General features: G+C 52.1%; 1 protein-coding gene across 1 annotated transcript in view; it reads right to left on the bottom strand.

The window, feature by feature from the left end:
- GALC (galactosylceramidase) overlaps positions 1 to 25,990 on the bottom strand; it is a 105,064-nt gene that overhangs the window by 65,181 nt on the left and 13,893 nt on the right. Inside the window, exons 3-4 of the mRNA XM_078772538.1 lie at positions 12,470 to 12,508; positions 12,203 to 12,330 (exon numbers count right to left, since the gene is read on the bottom strand). Of these exons, the coding sequence (XP_078628664.1) occupies positions 12,203 to 12,330; positions 12,470 to 12,508 (167 nt within the window). The remainder of the gene's footprint in view (positions 1 to 12,202; positions 12,331 to 12,469; positions 12,509 to 25,990) is intronic.

Raw genomic sequence — 25,990 nt, 5'->3', positions numbered from 1 at the left:
AAAGGGAGAGGGGGAAGGGAAAGTGGGAGGGGAAGGGGGAAGGGGGAGGAGAGGAAGAGGGAAAGTGGGAGGGGAAAGGGGAAGGGAAAGAACCACCTTTAGAGGCCATTTTTCCCCGCAGAGCAGGGGTTGGCCTTTTTCGGGCACCATGGTCCCCTTTTTGAAGCAATGTTTTACAGCCGGATGCCCTTCCTGCCGTCAACCCTGTTGGTCACCTCTTGTGACACACAGGGAATTACCAGTGAACTGGTACTCAATTTGCCGACTTCGGAAGGATGACAGGCTGAGTCAACCCCCCTGGTGCTAATTCAGCGATCGACCAGGATTCGAACCCGGGATCCTAAGATCGCAAAGCCAACACCAGGCTGGGGAAGGGAAAGGGGGAGGGGAATGGGGAAGCAAAGGGGGGGGGGGGGGATGGTGGGGGGGGGGGGGGAAGAGAGAGAGAGAGGGAAGGGGGAGGGGGAAGGGAGGGGAGGGTTAGTATATCGCACAAAAATGTTAATAAAAAAATGGGTACATAAACACAAAAAGGGAGCTCTGTGTACTGCAACGCCATGGCTGGCAAAAGCTGCCTGAATAGCGTTCACCAAGTGGTGGTTAATCATATGCAAAAAGGGTTGTTTGTTATAACACACCCAAACTCCCCGGACTTGACTAATTAATCAAGAACACAGGTATTTCTCACTTCATTTGTGGAGCCCTCGCCAAGCACTCCAACGAAATGGGTGATAAGGAATGGCTGGCTTGGCAAGCGATAGCAAGCTGATTGCTTCTGGTTGAAATGGCCGAGGAATTTCAAAAACATATCGCAGGTACAATGGAGTCAGCCGCATATCGAGGAAAAATGACACTCGGGGCGAGATATCAAATTGGCACCCCTCGAAGCTCACTTGCTGAATTAAACACAAAATCGAATGAAATAACTTTATTACACATCAAATTAAGTGCAGTAAATTTACAAGAAAACAGTTACACTGTGGCGGACACGAAAGCTCACTGGCGTGAGGGCATCATTCCACGCACCAGTGGGCGGCGGCCACGCCCCAGGGGTAGGCGTGGCCGCGGGATATACACCGGGCGCGCAGCCCGGAGCGCGCCAGTGCTACAGTGAGCTCTTTTAATAAAGACTCTTAAACTCACCGCGTTGTCTGCTTCCTTCTTGTTGTGCAAGCAAGCGCGCGTAGCACCGCCCTTCATTTGGTGACCCTCCGACGTTCTGGTCAGCCGTCGCTGACCACCCGAATACGCCATCGCAATGGCAAACAACGCGGCCCAAATGAAACTCCCCGAGTTCTGGGAGACGCAAGCCGAAGTCTGGTTCCTGCAGGTAGAAGCCCAGTTCCGACTTCGAGGCATCATGGTGGACGAGACCAGGTACTGCCACGTGGTCGCTTCCTTCGGGCCCGGCACGGCCGGCCGCGTCGGTCCTGAGGAACCCACTGGCCGACGGCAGGTACGAGGCGATCAAGCGTCTCCTCCTCGCCACGTTCGGCCTCATGGTGGCCTCCGCCACGTTCGGCCTCCGACCGCCTCCTGGACCTCCCCGAGCTCGGTGACATGCGACCGTCGGTCCGCATGGACCATATGCTGTCGTTGTTGGGCGACGAAACCCCGAATGCTCTTTTCCGGGCGTTATTTCGACGCCAGCTGCCGGCACGAGTCCGCCTCGCCTTGGCCGGTTCTGTGACGACAGAACCCTGGGCTCTCGCTGCCGAGGCCGACAGGTTCTTCGCGGCTTTGGACGCGCAGGCGAGTTTTGGCGTGGCCGCCGCGCATCCCGAGGCTGACCCTGATGCTGATGCACCACACCTCGGGGATCCCGAGGCTGACGCACGCCGCGTGGCCGCCGCCACGCCACGCCCACCACCGCCGCCGCGAAAACCGCGGCCTCCGCCTTCACCGCAAACCTGGTGCCATTTCCATGCCAGGTTTGGCCACAAGGCGAGGAATTGTTGCCCGCCGTGCTCCTTCGGCAAGTCGGGAAACTACAAAGCCGGCGCTCGGTAGCGGCCCTGAGCGTCGGCCATTCCGGCAGCCTTCTTTTTATAACGGACACCTTGCCCGGGCGCCGTTTCCTATGTGATACGGGGGCACAGGTGAGCGTTATCCCTGCCCTTACGTCCGACAAGCACACCGCGGGCCGGGGCCCCGCGTTGCTTGCCGCGAACGGAACACCCATACGCACATTCGGGAAGCGCTGCCTCTCCCTGCGGTTCGGAAGGCAACGCTTCGAGTGGACGTTCGTAACCGCTAGTGTCCCCATGGCACTGCTCGGTGCCGACTTCCTCTGTGCACACGGGTTGTTGGTAGATGTGAAGAACAGACGTCTCGTCCAGGCTGAAACGTTCAGCTCGCTTGCTTGCGCGTTGAGCAGCTCATTGAGCGGCTCACTGAGCAGCTCACCGAGCGGCTCGCCAAGCGGCTTGCTGAGCGGTTCGGTCCCGGCGAGGTTAGTTTGTACACTTCCGGCAGCGGACGACTTCACCCGCCTCCTCGCCCGCTTCCCGGCCCTTACGCGGCCCACCTTCTCGGCGGGGGCCGTCAAGCATGGGGTGGAACACCACATCCCCACTGCCGGGCCACCGGTCTACGCCCGGGCACGCCGCCTCGAGCCGACGAAGCTCGCGGTAGCTAAAGCGGAGTTCGCTACGCTGGAGCGGCTCGGCATCGTGCGGCGCTCCGAGAGTGCTTGGGCATCGCCGCTTCACATCATGCCCAAGCCCGGCGGGGGATGGCGACTGTGCGGGGACTACCGGCGCCTCAACGACGCCACCACCCCCGACCGTTACCCAGTCCCCCACATCCAGGACTTCTCCGCCCGGTTGGCGGGCATGTCCTTCTTTTCGAAGGTGGACCTCATACGCGGCTACCATCAGGTCCCCGTCAGGCCGGAGGACATCCCGAAGACGGCGGTCATCATGCCGTTCGGACTGTTCAAATTTCTTCGGATGCCCTTCGGTTTGAAGAATGCGGCTCAGGTGTTCCAGCGACTTCTGGACAGCGTCTTGCGCGACTTGGATTTTGTGTATGTATACCTGGACGACATCCTCGTCGCCAGCGCGTCTCGTGAAGAGCACCTTCACCATCTCCGCACAATCTTCGAACGTCTGGGCCAGCATGGCCTGATCATGAACCCCGCCAAGTGCCGGTTCGGTGTCGCTGAAATCGACTTTTTGGGGCACCGCGTCACCAGGCACGGGGCCGTCCCCCTACCGGCCAAGGTGGAGGCGGTGAAGGGGTTTCCGCGCCCCCGCACGATCAAGGGGCTCCAGAAGTTCCTGGGCATGGTGAACTTTTACCATCGGTTCCTGCCCCGCATCGCCCAGCTCCTGCGCCCCTTGCACGAGGCCCTCCGAGGGAAGCCGGGCAAAGGTGACGTTACCTGGACCGCGCAGATGGACGCGGCGTTCGCAGGCGCGAAGCTCGCCTTGGCTGACGCCACCATGCTTGCGCACCCGGTGCCCGATGCACCGATCGCCCTCACCACCGACGCCTCGGACTACGCGGTGGGCACGGTGCATGAGCAATGGGTGCGTGGTGCTTGGCAACCGCTGGCGTTCTTCAGCCGGCAGCTTCACCCGCCCGAACGCTGCTATAGTACCTTCGACCGCGAGTTGCTCGGGCTTCACCCGGCGGTCAGGCACTTCCGCCATCTGCTCGAGGGCCGTGCGTTCACGGCCTTCGTCGACCACAAGCCACTGGTCTTCGCGATGGGCAAGGTCGCCGAGCCGTGGTCGGCCCGGCAGCAGCGTCACCTCTCGGCCGTGTCCGAGTACACGACGGACATCCGGCACGTCGTGTCGGGAAGGACAACCCGGTGGCGGATTGCCTTTCCCGGTCCGTCGCCCACGCCGTCCACCTTGGCATCGACTATGCCCGGATGGCGGCGGACCAGGCCGCCGACCCCGGCGTCCAGGCCTTGCGGACCGCCGTCACGGGCCTCCGCGTCACTGAGGTGCCGGTCGACGGCGCGGCCCTCTTGTGCGATGTCTCCCTCGGGCGGCCTCGCCCCATCGTGCCCGCGGGCTGGCAGCGCCAGGTGTTTGACGCCGTCCACGGCCTGTCCCACCTGGGCACGAAGGCCTCCCAGAGGTTGGTCGCCGACAAGTTTGTCTGGCATGGCCTCCGGAAGGCCATCCGCGGCTGGACCAGGACGTGCCTCGCGTGCCAGCGCGCGAAGGTGCGCCGGCACACCCGGGCCCCATTGGCCCCGTTCACGGTGCCGGAACGAAAGTTCGACCACGTACACGTGGACCTGGTGGGACCTCTGCCCCCCTCGCGGGGTTTCACCCATGTCCTGACGATGGTGGACCGCACCACCCGGTGGCCGGAGGCCGTGCCTTTGGCGGCGGCGGACGTCGCACAGGCGTTCATCGCCACCTGGGTCGCCCGGTTCGGCGCCCCCTCGGACATATCGTCTGACCGCGGCCCCCAGTTCACCTCGGAGCTCTGGGGGGCCGTCACGCGGGGGCTCGGGGTCCGGCTGCACCGAACCACGGCCTACCACCCCCAGGCCAACAGCCTGTACGAGCGGTTCCACCGCTCGTTGAAGGCCGCGATCCCGGCCACCCTCCGCGACGGCGGCTGGGTCGACAGGCTCTCCTGTGTCCTGCTGGGCCTCCGGACGGTGCCCACGGCCGACCTGCGCGCATCCACGGCGGAATTGGTCTTCGGACAACCGCTGCGGGTGCCGGGCGAGTTCCTCCCCGACCCCACGGCACCACGCTGCAGGAGATGGCCCGGAGGTTCGCCCCAGTGCCGACGGTGCACCACGGGCACCCGCCTACCCACGTCGCCCTGGAGCTTCGCACCGCGGAGTACGTCTTCGTCCGGCACGACGCCCACCAGACACCACTGCGGCCCCCGTACGATGGGCCTTTCCGCGTGCTGGAGACCGGGGTGAAACACTTTACCTTGGACATCGGCGGTACTCCCGACCGCGTCTCGGTGGATCGCCTCAAACCGGCCCACCTCGACGTGGACCACCCACCGCCGGTGGCTTGGCCCCCGCGTCGGGGCTGCCCCCCGGCACCGCCCAGGCCCGCCACCCCCCGGTCCTGCGCCCATCCCGGGTGCAGCCGGAGGCATCCCAGCTGGCATCCCTGCACCCCGGACGCCAGAGGGTGGCCGGGTCATCCGTTTGCCCCGCAAACTGGCCCTCCAGGTGCGCGGGAATTCTGGGGGGACGCGTGGCGGACACGAAAGCTCACTGGCGTGAGGGCATCATTCCACGCACCAAGTGGGCGGCGGCCACGCCCGAGGGGTAGGCGTGGCCACGGGATATACACCGGGCACGCAGCCCGGAGCGCACCAGTGCTACAGTGAGCTCTTTTAATAAAGACTCTTAAACTCACCTCGTTGTCCGCTTCCTTCTTGTTGTGCAGGCAAGCGCGCGTAGCACCACGCTTCAACACTTTTATTTTCTGCCTTTCTAAATGTAATGGTCATTTGCTTACTTCCATGCAACACGGGAAAATCGTCTTCAGAAGTGTCAATAGATGAGACATACAAATCATACAACAAAACAAATATTCCCCCGCCACCCCCACCCCAAAAGGGATCATACTAAACCCCGTCCGGAGATTATTTTTTTTCTCGCAAATGAACACTTTTTTTTAGCCCGTCCTGTGTGCAGAAGGAGATGCAGGTTAGGGGGGGGGGGGGGGGAGGTGGGGGTTTAAAACTTTGTGATAAAATAAAGGCACGAACACCGCCATGTTGGGACTATGTACAGAGACACACATTCTCTTACGCCCCCCCCCCCCCGCTCCATCCTCATACAACTCTCCCTTAATCCCTTACCCCCTCCCACTCTTCCCTCCACCCCCATACAACTCTCCCTTAATCCCTCTTACCCCCTCCCACTCTTCCCTCCAACCCCATACAACTCTCTGGACTTCACCAAGTACTGTTCGTACCTTTATTTCATTTCTGCGCACGGTTCAAAACTAAAATGCGACAGACAACTACAAACTCTTAATCGGAACCGATTTTCAAAATTTAAACTGCAGAATTGAGCTTAACAGCAGATCAGACTACTGAAAAAAAGTTCATTTGCTAAAAACGTTTCATTCAAAAAAAAAAAAAAAACGCGGCTCCGGGCGGTGTTTGGCCAACCAAAAGTTCCACCCCCACAAGAGTGCTGCTCAGGGCAGCCGCCACCTTTGCCTCCCCCCCCCCCCCCCTCTTCCCCTCACTAAGCCAGTGAGTGACACCCCATCCCATTGAAGTATGAATAAAGTTAAAAATTCTTATGAAGTTAAATATTTAAAAAACTAACCCCAGAAGCAGAATCACAGCCTCAGTTAAAGAAATGAAAATAAACATTTCGGGACTTCGTTATAAAATCGCTTGATATGGTAAATTTTGTCACATTTCACTCCAGATTTGGACATTTATTTAGTCTACAGCATCCAATCCACATATCCGAATCCAGATTTTGATGGTATGCTTCAATTATGTAATGATACTCGATCGTGTTTTCAAGGCAAGGCACGTTTGAGTAGGCTGAAAGAAAATGGCGGCATAAGAACCCAGCGAGGTGCAGTGGGCTGACCAAGAAGGCGGGCCACCATATTGGTAAGCCTTTTTCAGGTTTATTTTATTCTAATGAGAACCTCGTTTATAATCTTCAAAAAGTATTGTCGCGAGGCCCCTTCGGTTAACACCAGGACTCGCGGATGGACCAGAACGGAATTAATGGAGGCGATGCTCAAATACAGATTTTGCTTTTGTAGCGCGGGAAGGAGAAGGGAAGAGGAAGCTGCGGTAAAAGTGCGTACCTGTGGAAGGCGAACAAACTCAAACGGCACAAGATTTGCAGGGAATGGAAAATAATTCAAGGGTTTATTTGCAAAGGCCGGGACAGGGAAACACGACGATATCAAATCAAAGTCCTAAGGTGGGATCCCACACACCTCACTTCAGAAACAAGACATAGGAATGAATTATGAAAATAACAGTCTGTCGTGTAATTGTGAAATGTGGCGTGAGCTTATCTGTCCGTCTGTCGTCGTCGTGTCCGCCGTCCAAACGCGGCTCCAAGCTCCGATGCACCCACGCTCTGCTAGGCCCGAGCCAACGCCCTCTCCGTTCGCAGCACCGAAAGCACCGAGCACCACTCCAAGCACCACGCAGATGGTGAACCAACGACCACCAGGACCTCTCAAGACCAAGAAGGGAAGTGCAGCACAAGAGGCAGCGAAGAACCCAAAACTAGAGCTAGAGCTGCTGAAGCTGTCGTGCAGCCCCTTTTATCACCTTGCGTCCACTCTCCTCCGATGTTCCCTCTTGCTGGCGCCCTCTCATTGGCCGAGTCCCTCCCACCTGGTATTGCTCGCCCTGATTGGCTGGAGGTTCGCGCCTTCCGCACCAACCAATCACTCGTTCCCTGGAGTGTGGTGATAGCTCGTGCCACTCTTATGTTCCTAGGCCTGCCGGAGGTGTAGCTGGCTGCGGCCCATGCGGCGGTGCCCCAAACTGGCCCCCCTGCCCGTTTCCTTCCGAAGTCCTTGTCAGGGAAGGGAATTTAATTACTGTTAATTACTGTGTGCAATACAGGGCCTGTCTAAGTGTTTATATGGGTATGCATTGCCATAAGGGCCAAAGGTTTGATTACCAGGTGTGACACACAGGGGTTTATCTTAATCCCTACACTATCTAACACTTGAACATCCTGGTATGTTCACAAGCAGACATCTTAACCCGACTAACATAGAACTTATTAGAGGTAGATTCCCTATTGCGACAGTCGAAGCATGTTACCTATTCAGATCTACCTGACTAGATATTGCTCTGCCCTATCCTACCGACATAACAGTATGTTGCAACACACCCAAACATCCAGTTTTCATCATTGCAATCTGTTGGAGGTCCAGGTGTAAGCATGCAAAGTTGAGGGCCACTAGGTTTCATGGTTTTGGAGTTATGGAGGAGACAGACGCAGGGCCGGACGGATGGACACTGCCTTTTATTATTATAGATTTCTCCTACCAACAATCAATAACTCCCCAAACTTGGAAACTAGGCAGAAGCATTACCCTCCTACTGTAAATGGATGTTGTGCGTGTGCATATGTGAGGCATGTTTTTTTGAGGTTCTATTGGAGCCTCCCGATGTGTAATGTGATGCACCAAAATGATTGCTATGATCTCCCAAGTTGATAAAGATAATCAACTACAAATAATTCGAAAGAATTCCCATGTTTTAAACACACGACAAGTTCAGGTGAATGGAGCAGTTTAATAGGTCCTTCCATGACATGGCATTAAAATTACAAAATAAATAACAAAAACAATGGTAACATTGTAACAAAGCATATACTTCAATTAATACTAATAATATTAAAAACAATAATAATAAGTAGCATAATAATATGGTAATAATAATAATGAACGTATAATCTCTTTAATCTGCTCATGCATGACATTAAACAACCACCCGAGAAAAGACAATTAGACTTGTATGAGGATGGTACAACAATCATCTCTACTCATAGCAGCATCAGCACCACCACAACAGAAATTCAACCCTTCCTCAGCACCCTACAGACCTGACTCACTATCACCTCTGTTCATAGCAGCATCAGCACCACCACAGAACATGTTCAACCCTTCTTCAGCACCCTACAAACCTGGCTCACTATCACCTCCACTCGTAGCAGCATCAGCAGTGCCACAGCACAACTTCAACCCTTTCTCAGCACCCTACAAACCTGGCTCACCATCACCTCCACTAGCAGCAGCATCAGCACCGCCACAGCACAACTTCAACCCTTCCTCAGCACCCTCCAAACCTGGCTCACCATCAACAGACTAAAAGTAGCCCACTCAAAATCAACATGTCCCTCTTTTAATGGGAAACTCACATTTAATGCGTTTTTAAAAAATCAACACCATCTCTCAACCATGTCAGCCTCCGCCACGGTTATATCAGAACAAGCTGATTATGCACACAATCATGGATTGTTTAACCCCAATAAGGGGCCTTTCAAAAATTACGCAATGCTATTTTTTAAGGGAGCCGTGTACCGTGCAGTGCAGGCTGAAAGGCTTGATTAAACCTAAATAGTTTTTATTCAACACATGATTAGAATTTTCGGGTCCCTTATCGTAAAGCCTAGGTCACACATAGGCGGATTTGTCGGCGACTACTGGCGACTGAAAAAATCGCCACCACCCGCCGACAATCGTAATGAAACCGTAATGGACGGTCGCCTGTAGTCGTGGTTATCCTCCCCAGGTCGCCTGCAGTCGGCAAGAGCCGCAAAGGGGCAAAATAATTTTTAAAATGTTAAAAAACGGCGCGCTCAGTCGCAATTGAAAAAAATCCGCCATGCTGTCGCGATGGAACCGCCATGCTGTCGTCGGTATCCGTAATAAGACCGTAAAGCGGCCGCAACCCAGTCGCTCATAGTCTTCCGCAATCGCCCCAGCATCGCCCCACCAGCTAGCACGGCAGAGATGCGAATGCCATACGGCCTTCCTGCGGCATCTTCCCGACTACGGGCCGACACTGTTGCGGCTGCGTATCGACTACAGAAGAACTGCCACGTCTCCCCTGCAGCTATGGGAGACCGACGACGACAGCAGTAGGACTAGTGGCGGCCGAGTTACGGCCATTGGCGACAGAGATACGACTGCCTGGCGACTGCATTACGACATACCACGATTCCATGGCAAGACAGGATGGTGTGAGGGTCTCCGTGGAGTGAGGTCCTGTGGTGCCGACAAGGATATGGCTTTATTGTTTGGACTTGGGACTTTTGGGAACTTTATTTTTGGGACTTTGGTCCTTTGGAAACTTTATTTATGGGACTTGGGACCAGTGGAAATAATTTGTTGGACTTTATTTCCATTCTCTCTCCCTGCAGAAAAATTTGATTATTACATTACAATGATACATCTTTATTAACTTTCTTATTGTACATCAAACATCTTTATGCTTCATGTCACACATCATTGAAATGAATAAAGTGAAATGTAAAATAGAGAAATAAAGATTTAAAAAGTTGTGTGAATCGTCTCCAATCGCCGGCGGTCTTATTGCAGTCTTGCGGACGTCGGAGTAAACCGCCACACGGCCCCAATGCAGTCGCCGCGATCCGCCATCGGTCGTAATCTAGCCGCCAGACTGTCGCCACGCTGCCGCCGTGCATCCGCAATGCAGTCGTCGATCTTCAACAGTCGCCATCCCACTCTGGGCGTCGTCGCAATGCAGTCGCAATGTGGCCGCCTGCAGTCGCCATACTGCCGCCTGACCATATTTGACCACCCGAAATCGCCAGTAGTCGCCGAAAAATCTTAATCGCCGGCAGTCGCCAGTAGTCGCCAAAATATCCACCTATGTGTGACCTAGGCATAATATTCGACCCAAACAAAGCCAATGAAAATCTGATGCAACAAACCCGGGCAGTGTAAAATCAACAGAGGCCTACAGGCCTGATGCGTTATAGGACCACCAAAAACCAAGATGGCAGCCATATTATTTCGTCTAGGTGCCATGGTGGGAGAGTCAACCAACAATTGTGGGTGGGATCTAGCAGCTGTTCGCCAAATGGGTGCACATTTGAAAAATCAACACCCAACAAGAATCAACAGCAACAAGCGTTACGCCGAGATCCCCCATCGGTGAAGTGATGCGAGTTGACAAAGTGGAAGACGCAAGGTGGCCATCTTGGATTTTGACGTGGCGACCCAATTTTCAATAGCGTTCTCCCTTATGCGTAGATACACCCACACACCAGATGAGAAGTTAGTAGTTCGTTTATTTTTCAAGATATTCCGCTCACAAGGTTCAGACATACATGGCGGTGGCCATCTTGGATTTTGACGTGGCGACCCATTTTCAATAGCATTCTTCCATATGTGGAGATACACCCACACACCAGATTAGAAGTTAGTAGTTCGTTTATTTTTCAAGATATTTCGCTCACATGGTTCAGATATATATATGGTGGCGGCCATCTTGGATTTTGACGTGGCGACCCAATTTTCTATAGCGTTCTCCCTTATGCGTAGATACACCCACACACCAGACTAGACGTTGGTACTTCGCTTATTTTTCAAGATATTCCGCTCACAAAGTTCAGACATACATGGCGTCAGATATACATGGCTGTGGCCATCTTGGATTTTGACGTGGGTTGCACCCACACACCAAATTAGAATTTGGTCTTTCGCTTACGCACGCACGGACGCGAAAACCTTAGTCCCCCTTTCGCTCCACGGTGCGCCGGGGGACAATAACCATGCGGAGGTCTTGAAGACGTGCCTCATATCACAGGTAAAAATGTGCGATTTTGAGGTGTTTCGCTGCACTATGTATCAATAGTGAGACAGGATACAAACCCTCGTTATTTCGTCATTTCTAGAGAGAGAGAGTGCACAGTATGGTAGTTTGTATGATCCTTGACCTCATTAGAACTCTTCCTGCAAATGAAAAACAGTTCCAGTCACAGTTGTTTGGTTTGACTTTTGGTGAAAATTCCAACCTGGATCTTTCCCTGCTGAAAGCTGGGTTTTTTTTTTCCTCATGAGATCAAATTATGACGACCTGATAAACCTGGCACACACACACCTGGGAATAGCAGAAAAGGCTGCACCCATCGACCGAGCGGTTCGCGCTGACCAGAGCCGCATCGGACGGTGCCTGATCGACCCGACGCTACACTGCCAGACACAGATAAGATGCACCACATTTCCCAAAACACGACGAGTCATTAATTTTATTCAATCTCCCATTGTTGTATCCGAAATCTGAGTGGGGACGTCCCAACCTAGAATTTAGTTTTATCACCGTGCTTCTCTGTCCCGATATTTATTTTGAATAAACCCTTCTATTATTTTCCCTTTCATTCTAAATCCCATGTTCGTGTGAGATTAATTTGCAGGGTTGAAGACTGCTCGGATCGCGTCAGGTAAATTCCCGCTTGTCCCTCTTCCCCTTCTTCCTCCCGTGCTTGCATAGTCAAATCCACAATTGATCGTCGCTTCGGAGTTAAAGCTCGTTCAGGCTATCCGCGATCCCACGGTCTTAACCGAGGGCATTCGCACGACAATATCTTGAACACGATACTTTGGCATGTCAAGTCATACTACAGGTGAGTATCAGGCCTAACCAGTCCATTGCAGGTATGTGTTGGGACAAAACACCCACATGATCCCACTTCGTAATAGGGTTGGGATTGCTTAAAACTTACCCAATCACGTCAATGGCAGCACTCAGTTCCACATCAGACACAATGTCCTTAACAATCTGCCACTTGCTGTCCGAAGCTATTATTCCCACTGAATGCAGGCCGGCCTTGTCCAATGTCTGCCTCAACACCTGGACAACCAAATAACGTACGAAAAATTATTTATCTTGTTGCTCGATAAGCTTTGCATTCATCCAAGTCGGTGAAATCACAGTTTAAGGATCAAGGCAAAATAAATAAAAAAATCAGTAAACCCGCTGATGGTCTTACCTTGATGTACGTTGAATTGTATCTCCTTTCATTCCAAATCTAACGGAAGAGTAAGAGAGGGACATAATTGTGGTGAATAGGAGAGAAATAAAACCTTGATCTCATGAAAGATTTTTGTTCAAAATGAACACGAAACAATCGTAAAGAACACTAACGAGTTCACTGTCTCACACAACACACAGTAGTGAGTGATGTGGATGAGGATGGAGAGGAAGTGGATCACGAGTAGTTTTTTAAATTTTATGCTTCAATTCTGATTTGTCAAAGATAGCACACAACTGTGAAGGATGCGTCAAAAATCACATCATTACATGTGTGTATGTATACAGTCACGTGAAAAAGTAAGTACACCCCATGTAAAGTTTTGACTTTTTCAACATATTTCAACATACAGCTATTTGATCTTCATTTCAACAATATTGACAGATAAAGGTGATATAATATAACAAATACCATGAAACATTTACATTTTGTAGTCCATTGTATAATTTAAATAAACATAAATGCAAATTTCGCATGTGGAAAAAGTAAGTACACCCTTGGCTCTAATAGGTGGTATTGCCCCCTTTGGCAGAAACAACCTGAAGTAGGCGTTTCTTATAACTGTCTACCAGTCTCTGACATCGACTGGGAGAAATTTTTGCCCACTCCTCCATGCAGAATTCTTTCAGCTGTGCGATGTTTGAGGGTTTATTTATTTTGTTTTTTTTTGTATACTGAATCGAGGCTCGTGAAAGAGCTGAGCTCATGCACAATCTTGCATGCACAGCTCATTTCAAATCCCCCCACAACATCTCGATGGGATTTAGATCAAATGGCAAACAAATGGAACATGTCTTTCAATCCTGATAAATCTCACACTCTCACTATGTCTCTCCGAAAAGACCGACTGGAAAACCCTCCCATCCACTTTCTGAATAATCCTCTCCAAGAAGTTCTGTCACTCAAGCTTTTGGGTCTCACTATTTGCCATGATCTTTCCTGGGAAAACCACATTTCAAATCTGGCCTCCAAAGCCAGTCGCCGACTGGGCATCCTCCGTCGTGCGAAGTCCTTCCTTGGCACACCTGAGCTCCTCACCACATACAAGGCTTTCATCCGCAGCTCTATGGAATACTGCTCTCCCCTCTGGTCTCGTGCTCATGCCTCACACCTAGCCCGTCTTCACGCTGTTGAAACCAAAGCGTTCAGAATCATTGGAATCTCCCGCGATGAAGCTAACTCCAAGGGCCTTTCACTCACTCACCGCAGGCAGGTTGGTGGTCTTTCCGTCTTCTACCGACTCCTCTCTGGCCTTGCCCCCCCAGCCCTCTCTGGGCTCTGTCCCCCAAATATTCCTACAGTTCGCACAAGATCTGGCTGCAACCCTCTTATGGTTAAACTGCCAAAATCAAGACTTTCTGCTCACCTTCACTCCTTCATTCCTCTTTTCTCCCGCCTCTGGAACAAACTCCCTCACTCTCTTCAATCCCACTTCACCCTCCAGGTCTTTAAAACAGCTGTTCACCACCATCTCTTATCCTCCCCCATCCAAAACCTTGATCTTTTCTACCCCCGCTAATTTCGGTCCTCTTGTGTTTTATACTTCTCCCACCCCCCCCCCCCCCCTTCCCACGCCTCCTGCCCCCAAGCCCTCTCCCTCCCACACTTCTCCCTGCTCTCAAATGTTGTGGTTGTGTGCTTCCCCTTCTCTCCCCATCTTGTCTTCCGCTCCCTCTTTTTGTATATTTTGTTTGTCTGGTTGATTTGTTTGTGAAATAAATGTTAGCTCTTTCACGAGCCTCAATTCAGTATACAAAAAAAAAGAAAAAAGAAAAAGAAAAAAAGATCCTGGCTTTGACTTGGCCATTCCAGAACCCTCCATTTCTTTCTTTTCAGCCATTCCTTGGTGACTTTACTGGTATGTTTAGGGTCATTGTCATGTTGCAAGGTCCACCTTCGGTTGAGCTTCAACTTTCCGACAGATGTCCTCACATTATCCTCAAGCACCCTCTGGTATAATGAAGAATTCATAGTGGATTCTATGATGGTGAGCTGCCCAGGCCCTGATGCAGCAAAGCTGCCCCAAACCATAATATTTCCACCACCATGCTTTTCAGTTGGTATCAGGTTCTTGTGGTCAAATGCTGTCTTTGGTTTTCGCCAAACATGTCTTCTGGTACTGTGGCCAAATAGCTCTACCTTTGACTCATCTGTCCAGAGCACATTGTTCCAGAAGTGCTGGTCTTTGCCAAGGTGTTCATTGGCAAACTTTCGTCTTGCCCTGATGTTCTTTCTGGACAGCAAAGGTTTCCTCCTGGCACACCTCCCATGTAGATCAAATTTGTGCAGCCTCTTTCTAATGGTAGACTCGTGCACTTTGACATCAACAGTGGCAAGAGCTACCTGTAGGTCCCTTGATGACATTCTGGAGTTCTTCGAGACTTCTTTCAGCATCTTGCGGTCTGCTCTCAGGCTGAACTTGCTGGGGCGGCCTGGCCTGAACCAGTTGGCAGTTGTATGGAATCTTCTCCACTTGTAGATGATCTTCCGGACAGTCGAATGATTGATTTCAAATTGTTTGGAGATCTTTTTAAATCCCTTCCCAGACTCGTAGGCATCTATAACCTTCTTTCTGAAGGCCTCAGAGAGCTCTTTTGATCAAGGCATGGTGACGCCGCAAATTTCAACAACAAAGAGCAAACCAAACGAAATGTCTGAGGTTTAAATAAGACAGGTTCCTCCAAGATCCTCTCTAACGATGTTCTAATCATTTGCACCTGAGCTGGTGCTCCTGATTCTAATTTTAGGTATTTGAAGGAGTGATAAATGTAAGCATGTACTTACTTTTTCCACATGCGAAATTTGATTTTATGTTAATTTAAATTATTCAATGGACTACAAAATGTAAATACAACACACAACACAACATGCATCTGAAGGCCATTTTCCCTGCTAGAGCAGGGGTTAGCCTTGTGGTCCTCATGACAATCATCTCCATTTTGCCCTATTTTCTGCATCTCTCCTTGTTAACCCCCTTGCCCGCATTTCTTCTTCTACCATCTTTAGCCAAGTCTTTCTCGGTCTTCACCCATCCTCTACTTCCTTCTACATTCATTTCCATCACTCTTCTCAACCAGTCACTTTCATCCTTCCTCAACAAATGACCAAACCATCTCAGCCTGTTCCTCTTCACAGCATCAATCACAGGCTCTATTCCCATCATCTTTCGCAATTCATCATTTGTCTTCCTCTCTCTCAACGATACTCCGCACATCCACCGAACCATTCGCATTTCCACCCTTTCCAGCCTTCATTGCTGCTCTACATTCATGACCCATGTCTCGCTCCCATAAATCATAACACTTCACACATGCAGCATACACCTTTCCCTTCAGCTTCAACGACACTCCCCTCCTCATCAGCACGCCACTCAGTTCCCGAAACTTCTTCCATGCACATCTCACTCGGGCAACCGTTGCCGAGTCTGTTCCACCTTCTCCATTCAGCATGTCTCCAAGGTAGCAAAATGTTTTCACACCTTCCAGCTTCACGCCATCTCCAAGATCCAACTCAACATTTCCTCCATCTGCAGCTCCCTCTGTGCACACCTTAATTTGAATGTAGCTGCCACACTGGTTAAAGACCCTCTCAGACCACTACATTTTTGATGAACCCACTCAGCACACATTGTACATTGAATTGAGTTCACTCCGACACCCTTCCTGCACACAGCACATGGCCACTTCCCAGTTCTTTCCACCTCACCACATGCTTTACCACTTGCCATCACCTTCGTCTTTCCGATATTCACCTTCAGACCTTTTGTCTCCATACATTCCTTCCACTTGTTCATCTTTTCCTTCAGTCCATCCATACTTTCCGCAATCAACACCAGATCATCTGCATACAACAACTCCCACGGCAAACCCTCCTTTACGTTCTGAGCCAGCACCTCCATCACAGCTACAAATAGTAGTGGACTTAGTACCGACCCCTGATGCACTCCCACCTTCACCTCAAACTCACCACTGTTCCCGTCCTTCGTCCTTACAGCTGTGTGCGCTCTTTTGTACATTGCCATCACTACTCTGCCATCTACACTACAAAATGTAAATGTTTCATGATATTTGTTATATTATATCACCTTTATCTATCAATATTGTTGAAATGAAGATCAAATAGCTGCATGTTGAAATAGCAAAAACTTTACATGGGGTGTACTTAGTTTTTTTACATGAATGTGTGTGTGTGTGTATATATATATATATATATATATATATATATATATATATATACACATATATATATATATACACATATATATATATACACATATATATACAAATACATTATACATATATATACATATATATACATTATACATATATATACATTATACATACTAGGGCATGCCCGTACTATATATAAGCTAGGACGTGCCCGTACGTGGGTGCCCGTTCCTTGCCAAAAAAAAAAAAAAAAAAAATTTGTGTAGGGGTGTGTGTGTGTAAACATCCTAGGGCGTGCCCGTACGTGGGTGCAAAAAAACATGCGTGCAAACAACAACAAAAAAAAACTTTGAAACCACGTGGCAGTAACGACCACAGAACCCCCCCCCCCCCCTCTATTTACATGAATGGTTTGGTCCATTCGCAACGACCACAGAACCCCCCCCTCTATTTACATGCAATGGTTTGGTCCATTCGCAACGCCAAAGCGAACGGCGAACGGCTAAATCGCCATAGCTCGGTAAGTACTTGTCCGATTAATTTCAAACCTTGAAAAGGCACATCCTCGGGTCCCCAGCAATATACCTGGCAAGTTTAAAGTATATCGGACCCGTGGTTGTCGAGAAACAGCGGTCACAGACAAACACACAGACACACAGACACACAGACACACAGAGATTACTGGAATTATAGATAGATATATACATATATATATATATATATATATATATATATATATATATATATATATATATATATATATTTATATATATATTGTTGTGGATATGAGAATGTTGTTTTTTTTTATTGTTGTGTAATGAATTGTGGTAAAATGTCACCCTCCTTCCTGCATTTGTTGTTGTATAAAGGTCAAAGGGCGTTCCCGTAGTTAATTCCATAAAGCATACACGAAGGACACCATATATCCCTGTTCAGTAGTTATATCCTTATTATGTGTATTAGGCTAAGGATTTGTCTTCCATTAATTTAAATACTCCATTGCACCAAGTGAAATAAGAGTAGATCCCCTTTCATTCACATTCCCCTTCCAACAATTGCCAACTGTTCCCTCCGCGACTCCATTCGCCACGAGGTCGGCTTGGAGAAGAAGGGGGAGGAGCTGCCGACTCCTGGGCGTGCCCACCCATCGTCATCAAGGGCGGAGCCAGAGGGCCGTGCCGACCAATCAGGGCTGAGGCGAGCTGACCGATGAGCGTGTCCTGGACATCAGCGGCTTGATCGCCTGAGGCGCTATAAAGAGCGTGCGCAAAGCCTGAAAGTTGTTGTTGGACTAAGCAAGAGAGGAAGAGTTGGATTAAAGAGTTGGACTAAGCAAGAGAGGAAGTTGTTGGACTGGGTTGGACTAAGAAAGAGACGCGGAAGGAGAGAGAAATACATGCAGCGACAACCAGCCCCTGCCGCGTGCAAAGAGATACGTGTGCCGACGTCGCCCTGCTCGCTCCCAGCCTGACAAGGACCGGCTTGCTGTGCACCCTGCCAAGCCTTCCAGCTTGTGGTTCGACCTTCTCCCTCCAGCAAAAACCAACCTGCAATTTCCCCATTCGTGTACGTGAGTTCGTTCTGTTTGTCTTGTCCCTGGGTTAATTAAGACTGTAGGTAAGCTAGCATTGCACTGTGTCTCCTTGATTCCTTCTGTATTTATTTTATTATCTTTCCTTCTTCCTTGGTTACTTTTGGTTGTAAATAGCAAATAAATTATATTCGTATTCCCTACTTCACATCCGTGTTGCCTTTGTCTTTTCCCCATTGAATATCTGGCACGATTTGGCCCACGTTTAAGGGATCGGGTCTAGTCATTGTAAAAACAGTTAGAGCCGCGGCGCCGCTTGTAAATATTCCCCTATTTCCCCAATACTCCCCAACTATCCCCAATCCCTAGTCCCATTGTCTGTAAACAACACTCTGTAGAACCGACCTTCCCCTTTTTCCCCCATTAAATGTCGTGCCCAGGTTCACCGCATCTCACGTAGACAACTATAGGACATCTTGCTAGTTATTCTTAGTCTATGTCAGTTAAGGACTCGTTTCCATTAATTCTGACTCTTCGTTGCACCAGAATGTGATTGTATGGCACCAGTAGTGAGTTTAGGACCTCCCCATACCTCCTCCCATCTTCCTCATGAAACAACAACAACAACAACAACAACAACAACAACTACAACAACAGCGCGCGGGGAGTGTGCGTCCTCACTCCGGCTTGGTTAGCCGCCATTGCCCATGTGCGCCGACGGGGTTACCACGAAGGGGCTGACTGTCGGCCCCTCGTCAAGGGCGGAGCCCGGTAACCCCCCGCACCCAATAAGAAGCAACGGGCCGATTCCATCTGGGGCGGAGCTAACGAGCCGAGGGCGTGTCACTCCTCGCTGGATATACGCAGCCACTTACCGGACGTGACGTCAGATGCACCCCCAGCTTGGAAAGAGAAGTCGCCACCTCCGAGCGCTGAGAGACCTCCCGCATCTCTGGACCGGACCGGGTCGATTCTGCCCCTGAGCCAAGGTGCACCTTGAGCCTCGACTACCTGCCCTTCCTTGCCATCAATCCCTGTGTGAGTCAGTCTTGTCCCGTTTATCTGTGGTCTGTCGGGATTTAAGATAAGTGTGTCTAAGTGCCTACCTTCCTATGCTGTACCTCTTGTCCTTGTAATCTCAACGTTCCGAAATATTATAACCTCCTCCGGAGGTCTTGAGAACTGTACCCCTGGTGTCGTGTCATTTAACCCAGCCGTTGTGTCCTTTCCTCAATTGATTTAGCGTAGCGCGACTCGGCCAACGTTCGAGTATAATCGGGTAAACTGTGCAGACGCGGTCATACCAAACCGCTCGGTAAACCAACATCCACAACCGCGTCTAACATTTGGTGTCGGGAAGTGGGATTCGATCCGGAGCGCGTTTCACGGGCTCGAAATTATAACAGCGAAATTTAATTGTGTTTTACAAAAAAAATAAAAACCCGAATTTTGAAAGTCGCGCTATGGCAGACCAAGACGGCTGGGTTCCGGTAGAAGAGAGTGAGGCAGGGTCGATCCAGGACCAAATTGAGGGACAAGAGGCGAGCGAAGCAGTGAGGGTAGCAGATTCGCAAAATAGCGTCGTCGCGCACGGGGTTACGGGCGCGCGAAATGGCGCCTCGCACATGGCCACGGCGCCCACGCCCGCGACCGTAGTAGCGCCGCTGGTAGATTTGGACCTTTTTTTCATACAAATGAAGGCCCTTATGGCCCAGAATAGCGAGAAAATGAGGGAGGAAATGAGGGCTCAGAGTGAGCAATTAGGGGTAATAAGGGACGGAATGAGGGCTGATAGTGAGCGATTAGAGGGCCAAATGGGGGCAATGAGGGACGAAGCGAGGGGTACCGGTGAGGGGTTAGACAAGAAATTTGGGAAGTTAGACAATAATTTTGAGGAGTTAGACAAGAAATTTGGGAAGTTAGACAATAATTTTGAGGGGTTAGACAACGGGATAAAAGAGGTGAGAAATGGGTTAATGGGGGTAGAAAACAGAATGGCCGCTCAAGAGAATCAAATGGAAGGGATGCAAAAGGGGTTAGAGGGGTTAGAAAACAGGATGGAGGCAAATTGAGGGACATGAGGGACCAAGCGGAAAGGGAAGTTAAACAAATGGGGCAGCAGATAGAGGGGGTCAGAATGGGGGTAGAAACTAAACTGGATGCTCACAGGGAGGAAATGGAGCAGATGAGGGTGGCATCTGGGCAGGAGATGCAAGTAATGGGAGAGGAGATCAGAAGAGGGGTGAGTGAGGAGGTCGGAGGAGTGCGCGAGGAGGTGAGGCACTGTAAGGAGCGCATGGAGAAGGAGGTGAGAAAGGGGACTGTAAAATTGCAAGGGGGTATAGAGGAGTTGACGCTGGGAGTAGAACAACTGACAGTGGGACAAAAGGAGTTGGGGGACCAGGTAAAGAAGAACACAGCGGTAATAGAGGGTTTAAAATCGACACAGAAGGAGATGAAAAAGGACGTAGGGGTAATTAAAAAAGAGTGTCAGACGGTACATGAGGACCTGACGAGGAAAATGAACAAAGTGGTAGAGGTGATGGAGGTTAAAGAGCGGGAGGTGCGGGAGCACATAGAAAAAAATAAAGTGGAGTTAGAGGAAGAACTTAAAGGGGCGCACGAGGAGATGAAGGAGGTGAAGCAGAAATTAGAAGAAGTGGAAGAAGGGGTGAGCGAAATTAAGAAGCGACGGAGAGAGGATAAGAAAGAGATAAAGGAGGAAGTAAAAGAATTGGTCCAAAGTCTGTGTTCGGATCGTGATGATGTGCTCATTAACCGGATGAGGGATTCGCAGGTGATGGAGGAGAAGCGAAGAGAAAGAGGACCCGGTGTAAGTGGTGACCAATATGGTCGTGCGTATGATGCGCCAGGTGATTTAATAAGCTTGGGGGTCGAGATAGACCCGGATGTTCGTGAGAGGCCAAGAGTGAGGTGTATGGTTGGTCCGGAGGGTATGGAACGAGAGGTGCGAGGTGTGGGTGAGCAAGGTTGTGGTGGTATGGAATGGGTAGCGGGTTGCGGAGGTGTGACCCATGCATCGACACCAACAGGGGTAGTTGTTGGAGGGACCGGGGAGGCACGAGAGCCCCTTGGGGGTAATGTACTGTGGGGGCCCGGCCGGCTCGGCCCCGCGCTGACCCCGCAAGGGGCGACGCACGGGGTCCGGCAGGTGGGCAACGACTCGCATACGAGGTGGTCCCACAAGGTCCCACTCGCGCCGTATGACGGCAAGAGTGATCTACGCGCGTACCTGGCGCAGTTCGACTGTGTGTGTAAGGGCAACGGTTGGGGTGAGGACGAAGGTGGAGTACACCTGGTGGCCGCATTGCGCGGCGCGGCGGCGGAGGTGCTGACGGCATTACCAGCGGGTGCTCTCACCCTGCCAGCCCTCCGCGACGCCCTAATTAATCGATTCGGCATTGAACAGCAGAGCGAGCTTGTTAAAGCTCAGCTCGCGCTGCGAAAACGCAAGCCCCAGGAAGCCATCGGGGAACTTGCCCACGACATTCGCCGCGCAGTGGGGATCGCACATGCTAGCATGGCAGCGGATTCCCGGGAAAGCCTGGCGCTGGACCATTTTATCCAGGCCCTCCCGGACATTGAGCTCCGGCAACAGCTCGCCATGTGGCGCCCGCAGACTCTGAGCCAGGCGGCTGACGCTGCGGCCCGTTGGGAAGCAGCGAGGCCCCTGGCCCGGGGGGGCGAGCGTCTCGCAATGGCGGTCCGCCAGGTGGGACCCCCGATGGAGGGCGGACCCCTTAGGGGGCCCGCCCCCGACGTGAGTCCTGACCTGGCGGGCATGGTCCGGAGGCTGGTGGACCAGCGCCTGGCGGGACCTGGACCATGGCAGGCGGCCCCGGAGGTGGCCCGCGGTGGACCACGAGCGGGTAATCCAATTCGGACCTACAGGGGGGGAAATTTGGAATTCCGGAGACAAGCACCTTACCAGGTGAGGTGCTATACTTGCAACCGTCTGGGTCACCTGGCGCGGCACTGTCGAGCCACGCGCCGGGATGATCCCCGGCGGTTGAGGTCCTCAACTCCGCCCAGGGGGGAGCGGGTTAGCCGACCCCAGACACCCCCCCGCCAGACCCCGGGAAACTAGAAGGTGTCGGGCACGTAGGGCGGTGTTCGGCAGAAGAGGATGGAGGAGAGCCCTCATTGACGCGACAGGTCATTTATTGTGGCCAAATTGGAACCGGTAGCCTGACAATCAGATGCAAAATTGCCGGCGTGGGGGTAGACGCCGTAGTGGACACAGGAGCTAGCGCCACGATCATCAGCCCTGTGGTCCTTGATTCGAGCGCAGGTGGCTGGGATAAGATCCAGCGCCTGCAAAATTATAGTTTGCAACTTGCTACCGGGGTAACGGCCCCGATCATAGGGCGTGGTTCTGTGACCCTCAAGTTAGGGTCGGTAAGGAGGGAGATAGATGTTTGGGTGGCGGAGGTGTGCGACCCATGTTTAATAGGGTTGGATTTGTTGACTGCCAGCGGTTGTAAAATCGACTTGTGCCGGGGGATCCTGCAGGTGGGAGTAGAAGAGCTGCCGTTAGGGGGAGTGAGCACGGCCGAGAGAGCGGAGCTGGAGGCTTCCGAGGCCGTGACCATCCCCCCAAGGGCCGAGGCGATAGTGCCGGCCCGGTGGGCAGCTCGCCCAACATGGCAGGAGTCCTGCGGCCTGGTCGAACCGGTGGCAGCGCAGTCCATACCGGGTTTAATCGTGGGCCGCACCCTTGTAAAAACGGACGGACCGGTAGTGGCCGTCCGAGTAATAAATATGAGTACAGAACCACGCACTATAGTAAGGGGCACGAGGGTAGCTGGCTGCACCCCAGTTGAGGAAGTCGCGACAGTGAGGGGCGAGAACGTCCAGCCGAGCCGACCCCGGAGGGAGCCTTCAATAAGAAGTAGGAATTGGCCCGATCCCATTTGCGAGATGGTAAATCGTAGTAGCGTAGAGTTGGGAGGTACCCAGAGGGAGGCCTTACACAAACTGGTTGGGTCCCATTTGGACCTCTTCTCCCTGTCCACCGAGGATATTGGACGTACGGGCCTGGTGAAACATCAGATCCACACCGGTGAGGCCCGGCCTATTCGTCAGGCCGCCCGACGGCTCCCTTGGAGCAAGAGGGCGGAAGCTGACGAGCAGGTTGAAAAAATGCTCGACGCAGGCGTGATCGAGCCCTCGGGAAGTCCTTGGATGTCACCTGTTGTGCTGGTCAAAAAGAAGGATGGGACCACGCGGTTCTGCGTGGACTATCGCCAGCTAAACAACGTGACACTCAAGGACTCATATCCCCTGCCAAGGATTGATGACACCCTCGATGCCGTTGCGGGCTCAAATTGGTTTTCAACTTTGGACCTCAAGAGTGGGTATTGGCAGGTGGAGATGGATAGGGCAGGGAAGGAGAAAACGGCATTTTCCACAGGTAAGGGACTGTATCAGTTTACTGTGATGCCGTTTGGTTTGTGTAACGCCCCCGCCACCTTTGAAAGATTGATGGAGCATGTACTGGGCGGCATGCCATGGCAATCATGCCTGGTGTACCTGGATGACGTCCTGGTACATGCCCAAACGTTCCCCCAGGCAGTAGCTAATTTGGACCAGGTGTTCGGGTGCCTCAGACAGGCAGGGTTGAAGCTGAACCCGAGTAAGTGCACTTTGTTTGCAAGAGAGGTGGCCTATCTAGGTCACGTGATCGGCCGCGAGGGGGTAAAAACGGACCCAGACAAAATTAAAGCGGTAGAGGAGTGGCCCGCACCACGTACCATCAAAGAGGTGCGGGGATTTTTGGGACTCTGCTCCTACTACCGGCGCTTTGTGGCGAAATTTGCGGAGTTGGCCCGTCCCCTCCATCGGCTTACGGAGAAGGGGACGCGATTTAATTGGACACGGGAGTGCCACGAGGCCTTCCAAAAATTGAAGGGGTGTCTGACATCCGCACCCCTTCTAGCGTACCCCACTAGCAACGGGGCATTTACCCTGGACACGGATGCGAGCCAGGAAGGATTGGGCGCAGTTTTGTCTCAGACACAGGAGGGCGTGGAGAGAGTAATTGGTTATTATAGTCGGGCCTTAAGTAGGCCCGAGAGAAATTATTGCGTCACTCGCAAAGAGTTATTGGCTATGCTGGCTGCCATGAACCATTTCCACCCGTACTTGTACGGGCGGAAATTTTTGGTTAGAACTGACCATTCCTCCTTGCAATGGCTCCTTCGGTTCAAGGAACCAGAGGGCCAAATTGCAAGGTGGTTGGAAAAGTTGCAGCAGTACGATTTTGATGTGGCCCATAGGGCCGGGAAGGCCCATGGTAATGCGGACGCACTCTCTCGGCGTCCTTGTCTGGGGGAAAACTGCAAATTTTGTGCGAGACACGAGGAGAGGGAACAATTGGGCGATTCGGACCCGACCCTCGTTGTCCGGGCAACCCGGGTGAGAGGGCCAATTTTGCCACTAATCGCAGATGAGGAATTCGGAACTTTGGCATGGAGCACGGCCCAGCAGGAGGATCCTGTCCTGGGGCCAGTGTTCAATTGGGTCAAATTGGGGCAAAGACCTAAGGGGGAAGAGGTCACCCCCCTCGGGGCACAGACCAAGGCGTATTGGGCTCAGTGGCAGACCCTGGAATTGAAAGGCAACATCTTGTATCGCAAGTGGGTGGAGGTTCCCTCTGATAGAACTTCCTGGCTGGTGATAGTCCCTGACAAATTCAAGAACGTCATATTGCAACAGGTGCATGGTACCCGCGCCGGCGGCCATTTGGGCAGGACAAAGACAATATCTCGGGTCCGCCGGAGGTTCTATTGGGTGAATATGGGGCGCGACATACAGGACTGGTGTCGGAGATGCGACGCCTGTTCTGCCAAAAAGGGACCAGCACGGAGGATGAGGGCCCCCCTTCAATTACATCAGGTGGGGGCCCCCCTTGAGCGGGTGGCTATGGATATTCTAGGACCGCTGCCCCGCACCCGCCAAGGTAATAAGTATATCCTCGTTGTAATGGACTATTTCACCAAGTGGCCGGAGGCCTACGCCCTCCCCAACCAAGAAGCAGGGGTGGTAGCGCAGGCCTTCGTGGAAGGATTTGTGTGCCGGCATGGGATTCCACAGGAGTTGCACACCGACCAGGGACGAAATTTTGAGAGCAAATTGCTAAAAGATGTGTGCAGTCTCCTGTCAATTCGGAAAACAAGAACCACGCCCTTGCGGCCACAATCTGACGGGATGGTGGAACGGTTCAACAGAACATTGATCCAACAACTGGCACTGTTCACCGCCACCCGTCAGGATGACTGGGACGAACATCTCCCTTATTTGCTTATGGCCTACCGAACCAGCCAGCGCGGGGCCACCGCATGCAGTCCAGCGTTGCTTATGTATGGGCGGGAGTTACCGGCTCCCGCCGACTTGCTATGCGGTCCCGTGCCAGACACAGTGGTTAACCCGCCGAGGGAGGGGTACGCACGTCACCTAGAGGAAGGCATGGAGCTAGTCCATGCCTTCGCCCGCAGCCAACTCCATCTGGCGGGGGAAAAGATGAAGCGCAGGTACGACGACCGGAGCCAGGGGAGTCAATACGCTCCGGGGATGAAGATTTGGTTCTTTAATCCCCGGAGGCGGAAGGGAAGGTGCCCAAAACTCACCTCCCCCTGGCAAGGCCCAGGAGTCGTCCTGTCGCAAATCTGTGACGTGGTCATTAAGATCAAAATGGGGCCACGAGCCCTCCCTCGGATCGTCCACGCCGACCGGATAAGACCTTACACCGGCGAGCAG

The sequence above is a fragment of the Myxine glutinosa genome, chromosome 2, assembly GCF_964187855.1.
Source record: "Myxine glutinosa chromosome 2, kmMyxGlut1.1, whole genome shotgun sequence".
In the NCBI taxonomy this organism is placed as follows: domain Eukaryota; kingdom Metazoa; phylum Chordata; class Myxini; order Myxiniformes; family Myxinidae; genus Myxine; species Myxine glutinosa.
Note: the sequence above shows the minus strand (reverse complement) of the source record. Positions and strands in the feature narration are given on the sequence as shown.